General features: G+C 42.0%; 1 protein-coding gene and 1 long non-coding RNA gene across 11 annotated transcripts in view; one reads left to right on the forward strand and one right to left on the reverse strand.

Annotated features, from left to right (window-relative positions):
• Nucleotides 1-23,993, reverse strand: part of AAK1 (AP2 associated kinase 1) — a 163,290-nt gene that overhangs the window by 55,763 nt on the left and 83,534 nt on the right. For all 10 annotated transcript variants that reach the window (XM_044377535.3, XM_026483910.4, XM_057309408.1 and 7 more), the window contains exons 4-8: nucleotides 14,829-14,937; nucleotides 13,195-13,337; nucleotides 3,883-4,004; nucleotides 2,456-2,537; nucleotides 1,834-1,966 (exon numbers count right to left, since the gene is read on the reverse strand). In XM_044377535.3, the coding sequence (XP_044233470.2) occupies nucleotides 1,834-1,966; nucleotides 2,456-2,537; nucleotides 3,883-4,004; nucleotides 13,195-13,337; nucleotides 14,829-14,937 (589 nt within the window). The remainder of the gene's footprint in view (nucleotides 1-1,833; nucleotides 1,967-2,455; nucleotides 2,538-3,882; nucleotides 4,005-13,194; nucleotides 13,338-14,828; nucleotides 14,938-23,993) is intronic.
• LOC130543185 (uncharacterized) lies at nucleotides 16,198-22,421 on the forward strand. Its single transcript, XR_008958329.1, has 2 exons — nucleotides 16,198-17,636; nucleotides 22,023-22,421. It is a non-coding gene; the product is annotated as an uncharacterized LOC130543185 (long non-coding RNA).

The raw sequence follows: 23,993 nt of genomic DNA on the forward strand, positions 1-23,993 counted from the left end.
CACGATCTCGGCTTGAATGGTGACACCATGAATAGAAACTGAAAAAAAGAGGTGAACTGTGTATTGGCAGTAATTGGGCAAGGATAATACATTTAATTTTAGACCTGTGACTTCAGGGTGACTCTGGAATCTTCAAGTAATTTGTAAAGAAATAGGTCAGAGTTTGGGAAAGATGTCACTGTTACAGACATTTGTAAAGAGTTGTTTTTCCTAATATGAATTTGCTGTACAAATGTTAAAAAGAAAATGGATTACCAAAAACTCCTACCATTCTGGCACCAGATTTGGCCATTTCCTATATATCTTGCCAATCTCACTTATGTAGCTGAGTTCTAGAACAGATATACAGTTGTCCCTTCTTATCCGGGGGGACACACTCTGAGATCCCCCGTAGAAGCCTGAAACCGCAGATAGTACTGACTCCAATATATACTCTGTTTTCTCCTATGCATACATTCTTATGATAAAGCTCAATTTATAAATTAGGTATGGTATGAGATTAGCTACCAATAATGAATAATAAAATAGAGCAATTATGACAATATGCCACAATAAAAGTTATGTGAATGTGGTCTCTCTCTCTCAAAACAACTCATTATACTGTACTCACCCTTCTTGTGATGATGTGAAAGCATAAAATGCCTATGTGGTGAGATGTCGTGGGGGAATGACACAGGCATGGTGACATAATGTTAGCCTACTATTGACCTTCTGACCATACATCAGAAGTAGGATCATCTGCTTCCCACTGCGGTGAAGTGTAGGTAACTAAAATCACAGAAGCAAGTCCATGGATAAGGAGGGACTATGCTACTGCTTTACCTCTGAAAACAATCCAGCAACCATTAAATGCCATACTCTGTCTCTTTAAATACCCCTCCCCCCACTTTTTGGCTCCTAAACAGAAGAAGAAGTGGATTTACAAAATTGGCCCAGTGGGACGGGTGGTCATCTAAAAGCTGTAACTACGTTACTGTAAGTGACCCATATTTTCTCAGCTTCGGCTTCCTCACTTGTATAATGGGGATAATTATATTTACTATATAAGATTTTAAGAATTAAGTAAGATATGAGTAAGCCCTCAACAAATGTCAGATGCTCTACCCATATCTGCTTCTATTTTTTTCAAATGCAACCCCAGGACCCAAACTGGGACCCAAACTATCCCAGGACTTATAAACCCATAATGGTTAAAATTTCGATGCTAAATCCCCTGACCAATGTGGAAAAATGATAAAATATCTCTGTTTCACATTTTAGTACAAGGGCTTGTGCAAAGATTACTCGTTCTACCATCTGGTTGATGAACTGGTACATATGCTTGCTAGGATGATGCAGAAGAGTGGGGAATCTTAAAAAACATTTGAAACCAAGCACTGAGTTTAAATGCTTGTTATTAAAATCCAGTGATCAACCTAAAGAGAGAAAAAACCTTGTTCCACAGAGTTATACAGTCTTAATTATGTATTCACTCCAGCCAACGCATGGCAATCATTTCAATTTGAGTTGCTTCCAGTTTTGCAAAGATGAATTTCTTATCACTTGATAGGAGTCAGCTGGACTCTTTCATACTGACTGCAAGAGAACAGAGCAGCACTGTACGGCTCAAAGCACAGTTAGGATTTCTGCTCAAGTGCAAAAGAGCTTAGATTTCTAGCAAAAAGACCTAGGACTCTAACTAGAGACTGTTATATCGTCTGTGAGTGACCAACCATTACCGGCTGACTTATCTTTGCATCCAACCCATCACTCCTGCAATCCAGTCCCTCTGTCCCCCAATTCGTTCCTGGAGATAAGAATAAAAATATGGAACTAGAAACTTCAAATACTTACTAATTAGGCAGTGCATGTCTTGGGAATATCGGGAGTTATCGGGAATTGTGAAGTTTCCATCACAAATTGCCACCTGACTCTCTCCAAATGGCAAAGTGAAGTAGCATAATTTATACAACAAACATCCAAGAGCCTAAAAAAATAAAGCAGATTGCTACGAGTGGTTTATTTACCATAACTGAGAAATACTGGCATCATCCACACTTACAAGCAGATATAAAAACTCTGTACTATTAACCTATTAGAAATTTGAATTTAGAACGCAACACCACTATTTAGCTGCTGACATACATTATTTCTGCCATCATTACCAAATTGTGCTCCAATAAGGAACAAGCATTTCAGCTAGCTTGCTCTTAAGAACTGGTAACGCATATATGAAAACCACCTAAATACTGGGCAGGTCACCTGAATGATTTTCACAGAACTCTAAAGTCATTTCTTTTGACATGCTTCATGAGGCAGTGGCTGGTCACCTGGAGTGAAGAATAACCCTGAGGGTTAGGGAGACAGTGACATGGTACAGAGACCACTCTCACAATGGCACTGTCTGCATTAGACTTGGGAATTTACGGTCAAGACTGCTGGTATCTGAGGTGCGGATAGGTTAGTTGACACCTACCCAAATGTCTGCCTTCGTAGTGATGATTTTGCCACTGTACAGGTTGACCATTTCTGGTGCTCGATAGGACAGCGTTGTGTATCTACAATCAAGAGATTTGTTTTTTGTTAAATATGTCAATGCTACAATTAAAAACCAGGGGTAGCAGAAATACTTTTTAAATACATATATATTAAATTAAAAGAGTCTAGTTCCCTGGGAGCAATCTGCAGAAGAGATTATGAAATATTAGTGCAGATAAAATGAAAAGCTGTCCTTGGTACACACCCGTGGCCCTCTAGAAGCAGTCCTTCTGTCTGAGGGCACATGGAGACCCAGACACTGAGGCACTTCAATAAACACTAAAAGCAACTTTTCTTGGGTCCTCCAATGATAAAATCTTCTCCTGCACATCCTTGTTGTCTGATTGTATATTTATACTGTATTTTCTGATTTGTTTTTAAAAACAGTAATTCCCTTCAATGTGGCTCAACTCAGATAGGCAATGCCGGCAGAGACACTGGAGAAGAGCAGAAAGTGGGGCCTGGCTGGGGTGGGAGGTGGCTGGTCTCTGCCGCTGGAAGGTGGATGAAACAACAGTTTTCCTCTTATCTCTGGCTCAGGTAAACATAGCATAAGCTCAGCTTCAAAGTGAGTGTCTTGATGTCACCAAGCACGTGACCTACGCTGCTCCAGTCTCTAAAGCCCAGGGGGCACCATGGTTTAGCTGTCCAGCAGCGCCATGGACCAGAAGTCTTCCCGCCCCAGCTTGGCTGCCAGGGGTGGTGCAGGAAAGGAGACCGAGCATCAGGATAGAGGTGTGCATAACAGACTGCTGGTTTATTAGTAGTACTGGTGAGTGTTGTTGCCTGTGGAAAATCTAACACTCTGGACAGGAGGGGAAAATGTGTCAGCTTCTTACTGGAGCCAGAAATCTAAAGAAGCTTCTTCTCATCGAAGTCAGGGATTCAGTATCTGTAGAGACTTCACAGCCCTACTTACCATTAATTCCACTAGACTGGTGAGCTCCTTATGAACAAGGAGTACACAGCAATGTAGGATTCAGGGAAAAACAGATCCAACGGACTGATAATGTCACAGTTGTTGTGACTCCTCTTAAAAACATCACGGTCCCTCTACAGTTTGTGCACCATTCAGCTTTTTAAGGGCCATGTGACGTAAGTCAAAACATCTATGTACAGTGATCACTGGACCATTGCTTAAGTGCTGTATGATTCCTTCCTTTTGCTCTACTGATCAACACTTGTGGACCCCTTCCACATCCTCCACCTGAAATCAAACAATTCAACTGCCGACATGATGCTCTGAGACAAGGGCACCGTGACTAGCACCATGGTCTTCCCACCCTGACCCTCTCACCCATAAGCTGAAAGTACAGTTGCTGATCTGGCCATGGACAAGACTCCAAGAAAGCAGGATATGCTTACTTCTTAATCTCATCTTCTACTGCATTGACTCCCTCAGTTTGTGGATTCTGAAATTTGTTGGTGGCGCTTCCAAAGTCACACAGGACGTAGTGGCCTCGGTCATGCAAGAGGATATTTTCAACCTGAAAAACATTCCCCAACCACCCATTCCAAGATATTATTCAGTAATGCATTTGAAATTTGATTCATAGTCATATAAATATTTTATTGCTGATAATCCCATTAATATGCACTGGAAAGTTATTCCCCTCCTAGTATCTAGACAGGAATCATCCCAAGTGAACAAAAACAAAGCACAGTAACAGGGTGAAATGAGGGTAGAGGGGGCAAACAGAGGAATTTCATAATGGGGAAGCAAGATTCCCATTTTCCTAGATTTCTAGTCACATTTCTCACTTCTACAGAAATAGTCCTAATACTTTCAAGCCTCTGTATCTTTTCTCATGTTCTTCTTTCGGTCTAGAACGCTCTCTGTGACCCCCACCTCCTTACCCAAGTACCAATATCCCATTCATCTTTCAAACTCCAGTTCAAAATGGCACCTCTTCTTTGAAGCCGCCCTCAAGGACCCACTGAGACCAATGTCACTCCTTCCCCACGGTCCTTCAGTACTTTATTCTTCCTGATGTCAATTATTTCATTTGGGCCTTATACACACATATATCAATTTCTTTACCACAATATGTTAGGATTTCTGGAATAATAAATATTTGCTGTATTTTAGATACTTCTCAAAGTGATTAAAGGCCTGTGGGCAAATGTGCAGTTTTCCTATTAAAGTATTATCTTTTTATAGATGAATTCTTTGGACAGTGAGCTAGCAGTTCCAGGTAGAAGGGAACTTGCAAATACCAGAACCTACAGAAATCTCTGATATCAAAGGACTACACCGATGAAAGAATAACTCCAAGATGGTGGGCCCTTCTGTACTCGAGATGCAATGAGTAATTGTTGGTATAGGTGAACTGAGCTGACTAGTATGTTGGAAGACAGGCCTGGCTATGTGTGGATAGTAAAATGGCAGCCAAAAAATCTTGTTAAGCCAGGAAGTCTGTAGTCTCCACTGTCCTCTGTCATCAGCCTTCCAAAGACTGATCACCTTAGGAAACAAAGGCAAGAGTAGACTACAAGCTCCTTCAAGACAAACACCATCTCTTAATCCTATTGGTAGTCTTCTCTACTAGGGCCTAACGTAGTGCTTGCTACAGAAAATGCAGGTTGACAGGAATAAATTAAAAAACAGAAACACACTTAACACTGTGTTTGTGTGTGTCCATCTGTCAGAAGCGAGATAGGAGTCACCACATGCCTGTGCCTACTACTACTACTACTGGTTCTTAAAAAAAAAAAAGTCTGGTCAATTGTGAAAGTCTCTTGTTGCTATACTTGTTTCTATACTTGCTTTAGTTCTTCTGAAAATTGCATTATATATTACAAAATTGTTTATTATATAGTCTGTATCAGCTAAATCTAATACCTAAAGCCTTTACTGCAAACCGATGCTTCTGTTTATTGTTTCTTACTCCTACTGCGTCTCACTTATGGTGTTGTTATCAGGGGTTTTGTTATTGGTGCTGTTAACTCATGTTCCTTGGAATTCATCTGTGGGAAGCCTTTGAGGACTGAATTTCAAATCTATTTTTCTTCCAGAGAGGATACGCTTTTGCACCTGGGGCACTATTAACCTATAATCACTTTAATCTAGAATTTTGGCCTTGGGATTTTTAGCCACATAGGCAGGGTGAACTATGGCTGTCAACTCTCGTGGATATGCTCTTGTTCCCCAGGGACAAGGCTGAGACAAGCAAATATTTCTACCATCTACAGCTTTTTATAAAGCTCATCAGTTTAACCTATTTATACAAAGTGACATCAAGCTATCCTGAACATATACTCACTTCAGGAATCTAAAATAATTCCAACAAAGCAATACTAATATTTCCAATCTAATTTAGAGGTTATAGACGGATCAACTACCATTTACTGAGCTTTTACTATTATGAGTATTACTGTACTCAACACTTTACATGGATTATCCTCACAATAATATAATAATATCCCTGTTTTACAGATGCAGAGGGTGAGGCCCACAGTGATGAAGCTGGGAAGTAAACCTAGGCCATTTAACCCTAGAGAAAGACAGGTAATTAATTACCTTTCTGCCAGGGCAGGAAGCAAGTTAAAAGCGGAGCACTGCTCAAGGTGCCCAGCCACAATATCCTCCAACCGTGGTGGGTGTGATGAGTACGCCCACTGTACTGGATACAAGCTTAAGGACAGGGCTGCCTTAGTCCTTTAGGTTCAGAAAGGCCCCATAATAGGAATCTAGTCGATGAGGAGCCAGGTGTCTAATTACTACCCAGGCTGCGTTGCTCAGTGTCTCTTAACCATTCCCTGCATCGCCCGCTTTGTCCTTTGATTCAATTGCTCCCCTTGTCAAATCTTAGCCATTCTTCGAGGCCTTGCTTGAGTCATAAACCCTCAGTAAAATCTTCCGTGGCCACCCTATAAAATCTGTAGAACTTACTGTCCATGAGGGGCTGGCAAAGTAAGACCTTCAGACCAAATCAAGCTATGCCTGTTCGTCACGTATCCTCTAGTCTCTGGCTGCTGCTTTGGAGTGCCAGTGGCAGAGCCGAGCAGTTGTGACAGAGACTATATGGCTGATAAGCCTAAAGTATTTACTATCTGGTCCTTTGTAGAAAAGTTTGTCAGCCTCCGGTCTGTAATTATACTACACCTGTGTGTGTCCTACAATAATACCCAGTCCGGTATTTCACACGTCACGTACCCATCAATCCCTTATCAGTTAGCAGCAATCTCTTCCCCAGCATCACGTGAAACCACGCGTCTCCTATTGTATGTGCACAGACCCTTCCCAAATTAGTGTCTATACTTCCGATGCTAGAATGTATAATCTAAAAAACTGAAAAGTTAACTCACTTCAAAACACAAACTAGGTAGTTCCAGGAACCAAAATCACTAGGTTGCGGGGAGGAGGAAAACCAATCAGACAAAGACAGAATCATGATGAGGCACAACGGAAGGGTTTTGTTTTGTTTTTATCCCCCTCCACCTTAAAAACTAGGTTTGTATTTCTGGTTAGTTTCAGAGTGGCAGAACTCAGCAGTTAATACTGCATCAACCTGGTACCCACCTCAGCTTGCCTCCTTCCCATAAAGATAACATTGTACAAAACTATATTTGCAGGGGGAAAAAAAACACAGTTAAAAATGAAGGGTGCGTACAAAAGTGGACATAAAGCCAGAACTACTAATGTAGGAGAAAGCCTTACCAACATCAAAGAAATACGAATGCAGGTAAGAACCATAAGCCCTGCTCTGGCCGCTCTGCAGGTTCACTGGGAGGATCACGAGGTTGCGAAGGTGAACTCGCTTGGCAGCAGCCACCTCTGCACCTTCTCAGTCTGACCCTGTGACTTGGGACACCTGTGGAAACCTCCAAGATCAAGCTGACTGCTGCCCTTTGTCACCACCACCACCACCAACAATACACTTCACACAGAGCCTGGCATGCGACAACCACATTGGACTTGGAGGTCACAGGACCTCAGGGACTATTCAGATGTCTGACCCTGGACAAACCTTTAAATCTCTTTGGGTTTGTTTCTCATCTGCAAAGGAAAGCTAATAATATTTCTATCACTGCTGTTATGAAGCAAGTAACAGAAGATATGTAAAAGCAAACTATAAATCTCCCTATATAAACCTAAGAAGTTATGATTATTCATTTAATAGAGAAACACGCACAAACTCCTACTATACGCCTAGAAGGTTCTGGGTATAAGGCTGTGAACAAATCAAGGTTCATCTGCTCACGGAGCTTAGAGTCCAGTGGAAGCGAATAAGAAAGCAGGTATAGGGGCGCCTGGGTGGCACAGCGGTTGAGCATCTGCCTTAGGCTCAGGGCGTGATCCCGGCATTATAGGATCGAGCCCCGCATCAGGCTCCTCTGCTATGAGCCTGCTTCTTCCTCTCCCACTCCCCCTGCTTGTGTTCCCTCTCTCGCTGGCTGTCTCTATCTCTGTCGAATAAATAAATAAAATCTTTAAAAAAAAAAAAAAAAGAAAGCAGGTATAATTGCCAGGTGGTGATAAATGTTATGGGGAAAAACCCAACAGGTTAAACACACGCGACGTGAAGAGGAATGCTACAGCAAACAGCATAGCTGGAACGGTCACTGTGATGAGGTGAGCAGAGACCCAAATGGAGGGAGAAGGCGTGGACCACCCGGGGGAAGAGGTGGCTCCCAGAGGACAGCCAGCAGGATGGCACTGAGAGGGCAGCAGGCTTGAGGCATCTGAGGCACTGAGACAGGCCACTGCAGCTGGGACAGCACTCTGCTGGGCACTGGTGTGGCAAAGAACACTGAAGACAAGGGGGCTAGACATTCTCTGGACTAGTGCCCTTATGAATGGGGAAACCAGATAATGCTAGGCCTCGGGTTAGTGAAGGACTTGGGGAAGTGAAACTTGTAATAGAAGCATAGAGGCAGGAATGATGATAATAACAATAGCATCAACAACTAACAGCACTCACTATGAGCCTGACGCTGCTCCCTGCACTTTTACCCATGTTAATTTCATGAAATTCTTACAAAGCCCATTGCCCCCACTTAACAGATGAGAAAAGAAGTTACCTAACATGCCTGAGGTCACAGGGCTGGTAGGGCAGGATGTGGGCTCGGCCTGCCTGACTGCTGAGGCTACCCCTCCCCACTGCTTTGATGTGTGTTATGCAGTTACGGAATGTGGGCAGCTCAGACGGGGCGAAGGCAGCAGAAGAGAGGACCAGAGCAGCTGACAGATGGCAGACCAGGGAAGGCCCCTTGGGAGCCACTCAGCAGCAGACGAAAAGAGGTGTTTGAGGAAGGACAGCCAGTGACAGAGGAGAAGGGGGAACATGAGAGCAGGTGCAATCATCCAGGGGGAAGGTGACTAAGGCCAGGGCTAGAGTAGGGCCCAGAAGGATTAAGTGAGACTAGGAAGGTAGAGAACCAACTGGACCTTCAGACATCAACTTCTGGAAGCTCCAGAGAATTTGCAGAGTGACTTTGTTTTTGGCAAAGTTCCTTAGGATGTTAGCCTAACACTGGTTACCACTGCTTACAATCCTATAGTCTTCCAGCTCTTTGAGAGATTAATGCTGCTGACCTTACTTCCCAACCTATAGGCTTAAGAAGTTTATTAAAGTCGTCACTCCCAAACTCTGCTCATAGCTTTAGCTAAAAGATCTGGAAAGCCACCTCCTATTGACCCTTCATCTTGACATTATTCCAAACAGAGATGGCTTTCAGACATTCCAGTCACAGAATTTATTACCACTAGAAATTCTGGAGGATTAGACAAACGTAGGTTTTCAAACTTAAGATTCTAAAAATGGGACAAGAATCTCCATCCTATTGTGCTTCATGAAATCAAAATCTCTTTTCTGACCAAAAAAAAGAGACATTCATAACTTTTTCAATCTGAATGCATTTATTAAATCTTAACCCTTTCTTCCCCTTTCTTACATGCCTGGACAAACAGCACAGTATAACTGAGCAAAACGAACCAACCAAAAACCAAAATGGGAGTAAAAACCCATGGCCTTTGCTCTGCTTTGATCACAGAAGTAGCTGGGCAGGTCACAGCCCTTCCGGGCAGAGGCTTCCTCACTGTTAACAGGACAGGGCTGGCTTACGTGACCTTCCCAGCTCTATGACCCCATGATCTGCAATGATCTCTTTCTTTCCTGAGAGAGATAAAAATTAAAACAAAACAAAACAGAGAAATGAGGAAAATGTTAAAGTATTTGAGGAAAAGACCTCCAATGAAGAACAGAACTTCTGTCATGGTTAGTTTTAGAACATAAGCTGCTTAAGGACAGGGACCGCTTTCAACTTATTTCCTACACAGAATCTGAAAGACCACACGCGTGGTGGGCAGGGCAAGAGAGGTTTTCCTCAGTTCTGTATGTGAACAATGCACCCCCACGTGGGGCAGCACTGGCTCAACAAGGGGATCCACAGCTGGCCTGGCCTGCGCTCTTTCTCGTGTCCTACTGACTCTTACTCAAGGTGGTGCCACCTCACCAAATATAAGTCCTGCTCCGAGAAGCACCCAGAGACCAGCAACCAGCACTTCCTCTGGCCAGCAGGGGAATAAAGCACTTCTTGGCTCTGGCTACTACTGGCACTGGAGTGGCTGGACATGGAGCTCAGAGTGTCTGAGACTACGGGATGGCAAACGAGGTACGCAGGGACTTTTCATTCGGGCCTTAGGAGGCTGGCAGTGTGGCAGGCAAATGGGACTGCCCACCAAGCACGTATTAGCAGAAATAACAAAATCTCACTTGCTAACGAGAGCAGCTAGATGGCATAGAGGGGAAGCTGTGGAGTTTGGGAAAACTTCAATCAAAACCACCAGGAGTCAACGACTAAAACTGACTGCGGCAGGGCTCTTCTGGAACAATTACAATCGAGGCCTCCTCCCAGGGGCCCCCTATTTACATTCAAGGATTTCCAAGGTAGAGGAGAAATGGCAACAGTCTCCTGAAACACTACTGGCAAGCCGGCAGCACGCCCGATGGTCTCCACTACGGAGGTAGACACAACTACAGAGTCCAATACTGTGTTGCCAGCACCACGCAACTCTCAGGAGCACCAAGGAGGGTTAAGGGGTACAGGGCTGGGGGCAAGCTGGGGAACAGAACACGGCAGCCTGTCCTCACTCATTCTGTGGCCTCTCCTCCGTTTCCACTCTGTCCATGGTCCTCTGCTAAAATATCTCACAGACTGTTCCGTGCAGTGGAGAAAGCATCTGGGGCTCCTGCTGCCTGAGCCCAAACACTGTCCTACTCCCTGTTCCCGGGCTAGACCTTGAGCTCTGTACTTCAGGCTCCCATCACTGCCTCACAGCAGCACTGTGAGCACCACAGGGCACTGATATGCTGGGACTAGGTAAATTAGGTAGGTATTATTTACAGGTACACGATGATTCATCATTGAGGCCTCATTTAATCCAGTTAAAATAAAGAAATATTTTAAGAACATGGGAACAGCATTCTCTACAAGGATGCTCAGTGGCCATCTCTGCCTCCTCCCCTTGCCCTTACCTCTATGCCCCCTTAGGCACTTGCTGTGCCAGGCGTGTGCCTGGAGATGAACACGCAAGCTCTAAAGCCTCCTTCTCCCCTTCTCTAGGAAGCCCTCGGGCTCTGCTCTCTGCCTAAAATGGCCTTCATCCTCTCTGTGACCACCCATAGCCCATGAGCCTGTGAAGTCCCACCACTCGGGAAGATTCCAACCCCCACTACCTGGTCCCCCTATCTGACCATACATTAAGCGGCTCGATTCTCTGCTGTTCATCACTTTGTTCTAGGACTTCGTGCTTCACCTGTCTCTGTTTCAAGTCTGAACATTTCATTTATATCCTCTCACCGATACTTAAACATCTTGGGGGTAGGAACCATATTATACCTGTACCACCTCCACAGAATTATGTACTCGTACTATGCTAGGCTCATAATAATTGCTGAAATGTATTCTCCCTTTTCTACGCAGAAAAAAGGGCTGACTACAGAGGGACACTGGAGAAGGCTCCCTGAGCTTCTAAAGGTATGTACTATCTTCCCGTCAGCTAAATACTTTAGTACAGAAACACCAGTATGTATGCACCACTTTACACCAACTGTGATGGCTGAAATAAAAAAGGACAAGAGGGTTGGTGAGGATGTGGAAAAACTGGAACCCTCCTGTATTGCTGGTGGGATGTAAAATAGGACAGCCGCTCTGGAAAACAGTTTGGCAGTTCCCCCAAAAGTTAACTGTGGTTACCACATGACCCAACAATTCCACCCCTAGATGTACTTACAAGAGAACTGAAAACACATATCCACTTAAAACTAGTACACAGATGCTCATAGTAGCCTTTTCATACTATCTGAAGTAGAAACGATTCAAATGTCCATCAACTGATGACTAGAAGAACAAAACGTGGTCTCTCCACACTATGAGTATCCTGCCATAAAAAGGAATGAGGTACTGCTACATAGTGCAACACAGATGAACCCTGGCACCATGGTTAGGTGAAAGAATCAGACACAAGAGGCCACTTATTGTATGAGCCATTTATATGAAATGCGCAGGCCAGGCCACAGAAAGCAGATTAGCGGTTGCCTGGGGCTGGGGTGCGGTGGGAATGAGAGTGATTGCTGATGGATACAGGGTTTCTTTTGGGGAGATGAAATGTTTTGGAATTAGATAGTGGTGATGGTTGTACAGCCTTGTAAATATAGTAAAAGCCACTGAATTGTATACTTTGAAAGGGTGAATTTTATGGTTATAAATTACATCTCCATTTTTAAAAAAGCTAAAACGACAACAACATTCTCGACACAGAAATGCTACTATGCTGCTATGATCCTCAAGCTTTAGAAGATACAAAACCCACAGGGGGTGATTATTAAGCTATGAATTGCTGGGCTTCCCTGACACCGCCACAAAAGTTACAGCCCAACAGATTCAGTGTGGAATCCGGTACCTGCATTTAACAAGCACACCAGGGCATGCTGATCCAAAGTATTAGCTATGAAGCATGTTCCTCAAAACACAGGTATAATGAAAAGAAATTGTAATTTAGAATCAGAAGAGCAGGATTCACATCCGGGTCCTGCTCCTTCCTGGTCATACGACCTTAGTCAAGTCACGTAATGTTTCTACTCCCGAGTTTCCTTAACTATAAATGTAAAGAAGAACATCTTCCTCCAAGAGACAGTGTGTGTAAAGTGTCCGGTAGGGTACGTGGCACATAGTTGGTGTGCCATACATGCTGGTGAATCCTAACCAGGTGCCAAGTCCAGGCAACAAACATTGTCAAGTGATTATATAATATGAAAGGCCCACTATAAGGAGACAGTAATTAGTAGAACAAATTTTTAAATAATCACTGGATTTTGCAAAATATGAAACAGATGTTGAAAACCAAGCATTGCTGTTTGCAAACTATTTAAATTAGTCTATCATTTTCCATGCCCCTGACAAAGTAAATTTGGGACTACATCAGGAAAAACAAAGACAACATGTATTCGGGCATTTGCTGATTATAAGAATTTCTAAAGGCTGCTTAAGTAATTTAAGTGATACCTGTACTGTACTTTCTTTTTTCTTTGCATCTTCTCTCACCAAGCAGAATATAAGAAATGTAAGGTTACCGTGCCTGTTCTCTCACATCCCCAAAGTGTCTCCCCCATTCTCGGGGCAGATGGAAAACCCTCTGTAAGAACGCACTTAATGCTACAGTGTGGCCCTCACCTTCAGGTCACGGTGGATAATGGGAGTTTTGCACTGATGCAGGCGGGCAACGGCTTCACAGGTGTCACAAAATATCTGGAGCACTTCATTCTCTGTAAAACCTGTTTGCAGGCGCTGGTTCATCAGGTTGACCACCTGGCCTCCTGCAAGGGGGCACAGAGCAAGCGAGAGCTTAGCAACGTTCAGACTCACCACTCACCCCAGACAATGAACGGTTGTCCCTGGAGGAGCAACCTGGACACGGGTCACTGGCTGAACCACGACTGCAACCCAAGTGTCTCGATTCCCAGGCCCAGATTCGTCTTCTTACAATCCAGGGCCTCTTCTAATGCCTCAAAACCAGTTTATTTTATAAAGTACTCCAGACATGAGCTGCCTTCATGACATCGTCAAGATCAGTAGAATGGACAGTATGGTCCTGCTATAGCTGCTTGGTTACACTGTCTCCGTTTGCATGAGATGAGGCCACAGGTTCAACCTGCCGTATCTTTTAGTAAGAATCAGACTACACATCAGACCCCAGGAACAGGAAGAAGACAGCTTTATAGTCTGTACTTTAAGAATGGCTCAGTCTCTCTGGCTTCACTCACTACCCACTGCTGAGAATGTAGAAAGGCTACACCAGTATTTCATCTCCAGGACCAAAAGACTGATGACCTCACTTACAAAATCATCCAGATCCCTGGATGCTCCCACTGCCTTGTCTTGAAACATCTCACCGTCCAAAGAAGAATGGACAGGAAGAAACAAACTGTCAAGTCGAATTTGGTAGTATCTTTTATAAAATCAGCTAAGAGTTATTACAGAGTAGGCTGAAATTATTGGTTAACATCACATTTTGGGGATTAACAACATATTTAATTTATGGATAGTATCTTTAAAGGCAAGGAAAATGTCAGTGGAAGTAGGGATGATTATAAAACAGGGCACCAAACAGTGAGGCAGTGACCCAAGCTTATAAGTGACAGTTGCTTAGGCCAAAAAAGTCAAACCTCCGAACCGGTTGTATGAAGTCAACTCTGAATCAAGTCGCGCTACGGTCTGTATTTCCCAAGATAAATGCTGCTTGAAATCCCAAGCTCTCAACTACTTAACTCCACTGTTCACAGCAGCATCGTTTGAATATAGCCTTTACTGGCAATTACAGCTTGCAAGCAAGGAGAGGAAAGGTCATTTCCATTAGACGAAAAGGATTATTTTCCCCCATAACACAAGGATGGAGGTGTGGGTGGAGAAGAGAACACAGGAGGGAGGGAGTGGGGAGGCTGAATTGTTTCTTCGGTCCATCTGGAGTTGGGTCTTTGTTATGTGCCTTGATTGCTTGTTTTAAAGCATCACAAATAACACATTCATTCTCACCCTCATACATTCTCATTCATATACAAGCACCAAACCTCCCTAAAGCTAACAAAAGGGGAGTTTTGTATTATCCACCACTTCAAATTGTTCGCCATTGTAAGAATCACCCAGAGGTGACAGCAGGCTCTGGATCTTTCAGTCTCACAGTCTGCACATCTTTAAAACCAGAACAACATACATTAGGGCCCAGTGCACGTGAACTGAAATGGCCCCGGTGCCCTTGACATTCAAAGTGCCAGAGCAACGGGAGCTCAAGGTATGGGTCACATCCTTACCCCTACAGAAGTCCATGAGAATGAGCACTTCCCATACATCACCGCTGCTCACACTGTTGATACTGGAGTCAATGTAACCGACAATGTTCTTGTGCCCCGACAGGTCTCTCTATAAAGAAGAGTTGAGAAATATAGTATTAGTTACAGACACCCATAGAGACAGAATGAGCCCGTGGGTTCCATTAGCATAGATAATTTAAATGCAGATGACCTTAACCGCTACGAGAGGTAAGACTGAAGAGGAGGGTCAAGAGCAGGTTTCTAGTGGTCACTGAGATGCATGGCCAGATCTTCAGTAAACAGTTCTACACTCCTACTAAACTACAGCACTCTCCTGGATGAGATTCTAGAACCAGATGCACACAGGGTGCCTACTTGCTCACTCCATCCGTGCTCCATGTCAGCCAGGAGCAAAGACGCCCATCTCCACAAGTACTGCAGAGAGTATGAGCCAGACAGTATGAATTATTTAAACGTGTGAATTTTTAATTCAGAAAAATGAAACGGGTGGGTTTTTTTTTTTCCTGGTTGTAGGTACACAAGTGAATTTAACATGACCTTTAAATGGTTTGTACTGTTTTTCTCCCTTGAAGAAATATGTGAAAAGAATAACTGCTTTACAAAGTTCTGAACAGACTATAATGGCACCCAGACCTAAACATTTCGCTTATAATTAAGCCTTTCAAGCCAACCGAATGGAACGTAAGATGGATCATGTTTCTAGCTCTCTGGTTGGAACTGCATATGCTCTCTCGGGACTGCTTATGAAATTCACTTAGTCAACAAATGTTTATTGAGCACTTCCTATGTGTCAGGACCCATTTAGGCACTAGAAGTTGCCTCACACCTTGGCATAGTTACTTCAACATCCATAGATGCAAATCTTTGTAATGATGATGTTTAAAATCCAATGTCATCAAGAAGTAAGCTGGGGAAAGAAAAAGTGAGCAAGCTGGGTAAAAGGATTTTTGCACAAATATAAGATAAAAAAAACCTAGTTTTAATAAATTGTTTTACTTTGTTTAAAAAAGGGGGGAGGGGAAGGGAGTGGAAACACAAGTGGTTCTGAGTCACCAGACAAACATGACAATTCAGGCCATAAAAACAGTAACTACCACTACACAAACTAGAGATTTGGCTGCTTAGAGCGACATATAAAGTCTCTTTTAATCTGAAATTATATACCAAAACAAGAAGAAATCTCATAGTAGCAAATGAATTTGCCTGAACCCTGAGCATCAAAGTTAAAATTCATTAGAACTTTCCTCTGAGGGAGTAAGAATGACTGTTGCCTCAGAAAGGTAGACAAAAATAGAAATGTGACCGCTGGAACTGACAGTGGGAAGTCACTGGAGCCCTATGCAAAAACAGTTTCAGAGAAGGGATAGGATGGGGGTGGGGGGGGGGAAGAAATGGACTTGCAAAGAGTTGAGCACATAGAGCTGGCAACTACAGATGAGTCTTCTGGAACATTCTGTGCTCCAGAGAGGAACAGCATTGCCAGAAGGAATTCTCAGGATGAGAGAGAATCGAGCATGGGAGAGCGGAAGGAGCCAGGAGCAGAAACCTTCAGCATACAGGAGAGGACAACGGATAACTAATGGAACCAAGCCCGGCAGGAAGAAGGGGTGGGGACTGAGGGCACCGATAAAGGAACGGGTCTTAGAAAGAGGAGCAGGAAGGAAACAAGGATGGATAGGCGTATTGGTTTACAGCTGGAGAAAAGGGAACTTCAGTGAGTTCAGTTCTATTGTTCTGTTTTTGGTAGAGAACAAGACCACGTTTGCAGTACAACGGAATGAGAAAGAAGCTTGATGAGAGAAATAAAAGGCTTAGAGCAACTACTTTGGATAACAGACAAAGGCGATGATGAGGCAGAAAATGCAGTCTCTCAAGTTCCGCACAACAGAACGTGATTTCAGGGTTCATGTCGTAGAGGCCCGTTCTTCCCCCTGCTTTTTACTCTCATCACCAACTCTTCAAAAACTTGATTTCATTTACACAGTTGAGGAAGGAGGAAGAACGGGGAGAAGTTCTTGAAGCCAAAATAGAGCAGATGATCATGTTCTCCAAATGTTCGCAGGAGGAATCAAAGACTCATGTTTCCACATTAGTAATTTGTCTACATTTAACTGTTTGAAAAAGAATCAGCAACGCTACCTCTGATTTGTTTCACCCCGAGAGGAATAATAAAGAATCAGGAAGGAAAAAAAAAAGCATTTGGTAGAGCCAAGAGGAGGTCAAGAGCTATTAGAGGACCCAAACTGGATAATTAACATCTGCAGATGGCATGCTAGAACAGGTGCCAGGCTGTTTGCTGATCAGTTCAAGCCCAAATTCCTGTTCATTTTGCCTTCTGCACAGTTCCTGAGAGACGTCCAAGCAGAAAAGATCTCCTCTTTGGAGGGAGACCATGGCACTTACTTTTAACGACTTGATGATGCAGCACATCTCAGATTTTAGAGTAATACCTCACTAGTCTGCAACTGATGGAGAAGATCGATTTGAATGGCTGCGAAATGCAGAAAAGGTCAAGAGAAAAACTTGCTGCAAAGTGAGACTGACTCACACTGAGGGTGCACTGCCCAGGTCGCAGCAGCAATAGGCCAGAGGAGGCCCAAGCATTCCCTGGCCTTCGTTAAAAGCCCTGTCCAGGCTTGGAGAACAGAAATGGACACAGAGGTATGGGGTAGAGCCCACACGGAATTAGAGCTCAATCACACAGGAAAAGGCAGGATATAAGGAGGACGCCTTGATGCCCTTGGCGACAACTATTATTTGGGGTACACTGAAATAAAAATCTTTGTGGTAAGTGTAAGTCAAAACCTGATTTTCAGGGGAGTGGGAAATGTTCAGTTAAATTATAGATCAGATCAGTTTATATTACATGATTTAAACAGTGATAAGTCTAAGGAGTGTGTATTGTCATTTTAAACTTAATTTTTAGACTAACATTACAGAGGACTAATAAAGTACTGACATAAACATGCTATTAGAAGACCTGCTTTATTAAGTAGATATTTTAAATTATTTGTAGTTGCCTTATTAATATATTTATCTGTTTGAAGTGCTAAAAACTTTCTTCATAAATACATGCAAAAGCTGCCATTTGAAAATCATGCCTTCAACCCAGATCTTATAGGTTATCACAAATCTCAAGTTTATCTGGGGTCCTAATTAATGACACTTGTAGCATAAAACAGTATTCTATCCCTATCTTCAAAATTCCCACAGCAAGAGGATTCCTAGTTAAGAATCTTAAGGCCTTAGGTGAGGCCTTAATCCCTAAGTACATCTATAGAAACTTTTACATATAAGTTCAGGAAAACAAAGAAGATAGCCTTCTAAAGAGCGTACCAATAACGTCGCTCACCTCCGAACAGTAAAAGGAGTATGGCATATAACTAATTTCCCTAGATATTTGCTCAGGTCACCCTTCCTTGGAATGTCAGCATGATACCTGCAAATTCCCAGCACTGATAGTGCTTGCATTTGACAGATTAAGTTTCCAAAGAAGTAATTCACCGGCTTTGACCCCATTCAAATATTCAACATTTTCGGCTTTTATAACTCAGCATTATTGCTGCTTGCTTCTGGGAACACACCACGGTTCCACAGACCCTTTTAAAAAGCAAATTTCAGCCTCTTTTTTAACTTAAAGGTGAAGGAATCCAGTTCTAAGGCCTGAAATTTGTTTATTTCTCCTACTGGCTGCTTTGTGAAAATCTTCTGCCTTACTCTTCTTTGCTCCTTTTCCCCTCAATAACTCTAAATTTCCTTTATAACTCTCTTCAAGGAATTATTCACAGGCAAAGTAAAACATTAAGTCTGGTACGGTACTGAAAAGAAACACCTGGAGATCTAGGCTGGCCCTGGTGTTCTATGAAGGCCAAAGTATCTGGGCTTCTGCTACGTAACAAGTCTCAAATACCACTCTCCTCCACACTCACATTGACTCTCCCTTTCCAGAGTCTTACTCATTAATTAATCCTGTACTTACTGAACAGATCTTTCAAGTCATCTAAAATTCTGATTTAGAACAGTGCTACTCAAACTTTTATACGCATATGAATTACTTGGGGATCCTGTTTAAAAGCAGATTCTAATCCAGTAGCTCTAGGGAAAGGGCCCAGGATGCTATTCCTCAGTGGCATTTAAAGCAGCAAACACTTAGAGCAGGGCTAGGTGTGGCCCACAAAAGTGTGCTGGTTAGTAAACTGTTACCAGCCCATAGGGAGATAAGAAACTTGCTCCAGGCCATAAATCAATTAAGTAACTAAGCTGACTTGTTTCTTTTCCCAGTGATATTTTACCCACGAGGAACATAGTTCCTGGATTTACATTCAGGCACAACAACCTCTGAATAGCATCCATACGTTTATAGCCAATTGATTTTTGACAAGGGTGCCAAAACAATTCAATGAGGGAAAGATTAGTCTTTTCAAAAAATGATTTTGAGACAACTAGATTATCTACATGCAAAAGAAAAAATTTAGATCCCTACCTCATACCGTATACAAAAAATAATTCAAAATGGACTGAAGATCTAAAAATTCCCCAAAGAAAATATGCACACAAATCTTCATGGTGTTGGATTAGGTAATAGTTCTTAGATATGACACCTGAAGCACAAGCGATCAAAGAAAAAAAACAGATAAACTGCACTTCATCAAAATTTAAAAATTTTGCACTTCAAAGAACACTATTAAGAAAATGAAAGACAATGCAAAGAATGGAAAAAAAAATATTTGCAAACCATACACCTGACAAGGATCCAGGCTATATAAAGAACCCTTAAAACTCAACAATAAAAAGACAACACGATGTAAAAATTGGCAAAGGATCTGAATGGACATTTCTCCAAGAGCATACAGAAACGGCTGATAAGCACATGAAAAGATGCTTAATACCATTAATCACTTGGAAAATGCAAATCAAAACCACAATGAGGTATCACTCCAAACCACAAGGATGGCTGTAATCAAAAAATAGAAACAATAAAAAATGTTGCCAAGGATGTGGAGACTGGAACCTTTATACGTTGCTGGAAGAATACAAAATAGTGCAGCTCCTATGGAAAACAGTTTGGCATTTTTTCAAAAAGCAGAGTTGTACTTGATCAGCAATTTCATCCTTGTGTATATACCCAAGGGAAAGGAAACATAATGTTCACAGAAAAACTTGTACACAAATGTCCTCAGCAGCACTATTCATAATGCCAAAAAGTGGAAACAACCCAAATGTCCAGCAGGATAAACAAAATGTGATATACGCACATGGAATATTATGCAGCCATGAAAAGGGGAAAAGGTACTCATATATACTATCACATGGATAAATGAGGCACTCATCCATGCTACAGCATGGTTAAACCATCAACATTATGTTAAGTGAAAGAAGTCATAAGAGGCCATATATTATATTATTTCATTTATAAGAAATGTCCCGAATATACACCACAAAGTTGACTAACGGTGGCCAAAGACTGTGGCAAGGGGGGCATGAGGAATGACTGCTAACAGGGATAGGTCTCCTTCAGAGATGATGGAAAAAAATGTTCTGGAATTAGGTACATGGTGATGGATAAATGACCCTGTGAATATACTAAAAATCACTGAATTATATTTAAAAGGGTGAATTTTATCTTGATTTACAAAGAAAAGTAGTATGAGGAGCTAGGGAAAGACAGCCAGGGAAAGACAAAGAAAACAAGGTCCTTTAAGTAGCACTGATCTAGAGCAGTCAGGCAGCTCGAATCGTAATCCCTTCTAGAGCCTTTGGACAAGCAGTTTTCTTACAATAATGCCACTTCTTTGGACCCTCAGCCCAAATGCAGACAGCCTGTACTGTACGCTTCCTTACATCCAACTGGAAACTTCCATCTCTTGTTCCTAGACTGTCCTCTTCAGAGCAAAAAGAGTAAGACGTCTTCTCCACTTTCTAAACAATTGAAAGATTATTAATTAGGCTCTAAATGTTTTCTTCTCTAGGTTAAATATATCTACTTCCATAGACATGTTTTTTGGTTGCATCACCACTTAAATGCTTCGCTTTGTCTATGTCCCTTTGACAAGAATGGCCCCAGGAAATGAATGGAATACTCCAGGTGTGGTCTGACTCATGCAGAGTAGACCAGCATCGTCACCTACTATTAATTTTATTAATGTAGCTAAAAATGGCATTTTTTTCTTTTGGCAGCTGAATTACACTACACATTCATACTGAGTTAATTGACCACTAAAATACTTAAGTCTTTTTCCATTTTACACTGCTTTAAATCTCTGCCTTCCAGAACTATGCTTGTGAAGTTGTTAAAATAAAAATTCAAGAGTATGACCTGCCTTGTTATTTCATCTCATTAGAATCAGTCCATTGCTCCATTCATACGGATCATTTTGGATCCTGATTCTATTACACAATGTAGTGGTTATATCTTCCAACTTTATATTAGGTACAAAATTGATAACTGTGTCTTCTCTTTAACCAAGTTATCTGCTAAATGTAAAATAACATAAAACTAATGGTAAGCTGTAGGGCATTCTTCCTCAGAAGGTTTCCTCCAAATTAATATCAAACCACAGGTCAGATACCATTATACACAGTAGCTATTATTCCTGGCATCCAGCCTACACTATCCAACTTGCTCACAGATCTCTCATGAGTGTCCTTACCCAAATGACACAATCCATAGACCCTGGACCTAGTGCACTCAACTAAGTTTCCTATCCAGAAACCTTTCCAAAGAGGCCATGATGTTGATATGACATGGCCTGCTCTTACCCAACCTGAAAGTTTTTTGGATCCCTGCTTACTTATCCAAGGAACTACAAAACAGCTTAAAATTTTATTTTACTTCTAAAATAAGTAATATATTAACATTCAAAAAGAAAAAAAAAAACGAAATTACTTTTTACTCCAGTACTCATCCCCTATAGGGAAACCTCCCTGTTTCTTTCCCTTTCTCCCATTCACCCTCCCTCCCTCTCTCCTTCTTTCTCATCCTTTCAGTGTTTTGTTCAGGCAAATCCAAACAGTATGTATTATGGATGTGTACACACACACACACACACACACACATCTTTTCTTACACAGAAAATAGCATCAAAGCATCTTTTTAAATAATCTGTTCCAGATTCTTGTCCCCCATCAAGCCTGATGTCCCTACTGTGCACAATCTACCTTCCTCTCTTGTAGGAATATGGAAACATTTTCCTCCCTCAAATCTTCTGAGATCTCTTCTGCTGAAATCAAGTCTTCAAACGTCACTGGCGGCAGCTCAGTGTCCTCACTATCAAGCTCACTGCGGATGGAATCCATCTGGGCCAGGAAACATGAACACAGAACCTGAGCGTCTGGCACAAGCTTGAGCTTGAGTTCTTATTCCTTTAAGTCTGAAGATAATTCACCTTTTCCTGCCTTTAGGTCAAGGAATCTGAAGTCCAAAACGCAACTTCCAATTGTCCGTCAGAAACCAAAATCCCTTTGGTCCATCAGGGTACACATCCCAGATGTTATCAAAGGACTCCTACCATACTCCGGTAAACGGTACACGGCATCTATCAAAATTAAACGTCTCTAGTGAGACTAGTAACCATTTCTGAGTTTGGGTAGGTGCAACAGGCACATCCTCACTCTGCTGTCAGTGCAGAGAGGATGCTGCTTCTTTGACCACTAACACGCATGTGAGAAAGCATGTTACCTCCTCCAATTCCTTTCACAGCTCTGACACTGTCTGAGAGAGGTAGGGTGTGGGTATGGCCTCTATCTGGCAGAAGTCTGAGCCTAGGAGGGTTAAAAACATCACATAGGGCTTCTGATTAAAATCGTAGGAAAAAAAATTTTTAAGTTAAGTTGAATTGCTTTCATCTCTGCTTCCTTCTAAAGCCTTAGGAAATGATGTAAAGAGTTTGTTTTTTAAAAAGCACAAACGGAAGACTTCCATTTCCAGGAAAATGGAGTAGATGTGCTCTTGCCTATTCTTCCTTCTAAGTACAACTAAATACTTTGGACACTAGTATAGATTTTAAAAAGCACAATAAGAAGGGCCTGAAATGTGGACAGAAAGCAGACTGACTAGAAACTTTGGAACCCAAGGAATGAAATGGTGGTGAGCTGCCTGAGATTTCTTTTTGTCCCATAAATCCTAGACTGGAAACTGAAGCAACTGGTAAGTTAAAAACACCAATGGGTGGAGACAAAAAAGCCCCAATAAAAGCTTGGTCTCTTTAGCCAAACCCAGGAAAAGGACAGCCTGGCAAGACAGAAACTCATAGACACTAACTACTCTTTTCCAGCCAAAAATCACAGAAAAAACTGCAGCCCCTCCCCGCAGACATGCCAGCAAAAGCCAAGTGGGAAGCCCAGACTTCCATCTTCACACACACACTATATATGTATATAACATATTAATATATAAAATATATATATATAACATGAACATATAATACATAACATATGCTATGTAATATATACACATATAATATGTCTATAACAGACATAATATATAGCTAATATATATAACATTAATTAGAATATTTAAAAGTTATACAAAGAAATGGCCAACAAGTATAGGAAAAGATGCTCAACATCACTAAACATCAGGAAAATGCAGCTCAAAATCACAAGGAGATAACACTTCATGCTTGTTAGGATGCCATTATTAAGCAAACACACACACAGACAATAACGAGTGCTGGCGAGGACGTGGAGGTATTAGAACCCTTGTGCACTGTTGGTAGGAATGTAAACTGATACAGCCACTGCGGAAAACAGAAAATTAAACATAGAATTACCATATTACTCAGGAACCCCACTTCTCAGGGTATATTCGAAAGAATTAAAAACAGGATCTTGAAGAGATACTTGCACATCCATGTTCACTGCAACATTATTCACAATAACCAAGGGGTAGAAGCAACCTAAACATCCACTAATGGATAAATGGCTGAAGAAAATGTGGCATTTATTTATAATGGAATATGACTCAACCTTAAAAAAGAAATCTTGTCATTTCTACAATATGGATGAACCATGAGGATATTATGGTAAGTGAAAAAAGCCAGTCATAGAAGGTCAAATATTATATGATTCCACTTACATGAGGTCTATAAAACAGCTAAATAAGTTCTAGAGATCTGCTGTACAACACTGTGCCAACAGTTAATA

The sequence above is a fragment of the Ursus arctos genome, unplaced genomic scaffold, assembly GCF_023065955.2.
Source record: "Ursus arctos isolate Adak ecotype North America unplaced genomic scaffold, UrsArc2.0 scaffold_8, whole genome shotgun sequence".
Classification (NCBI taxonomy): domain Eukaryota; kingdom Metazoa; phylum Chordata; class Mammalia; order Carnivora; family Ursidae; genus Ursus; species Ursus arctos.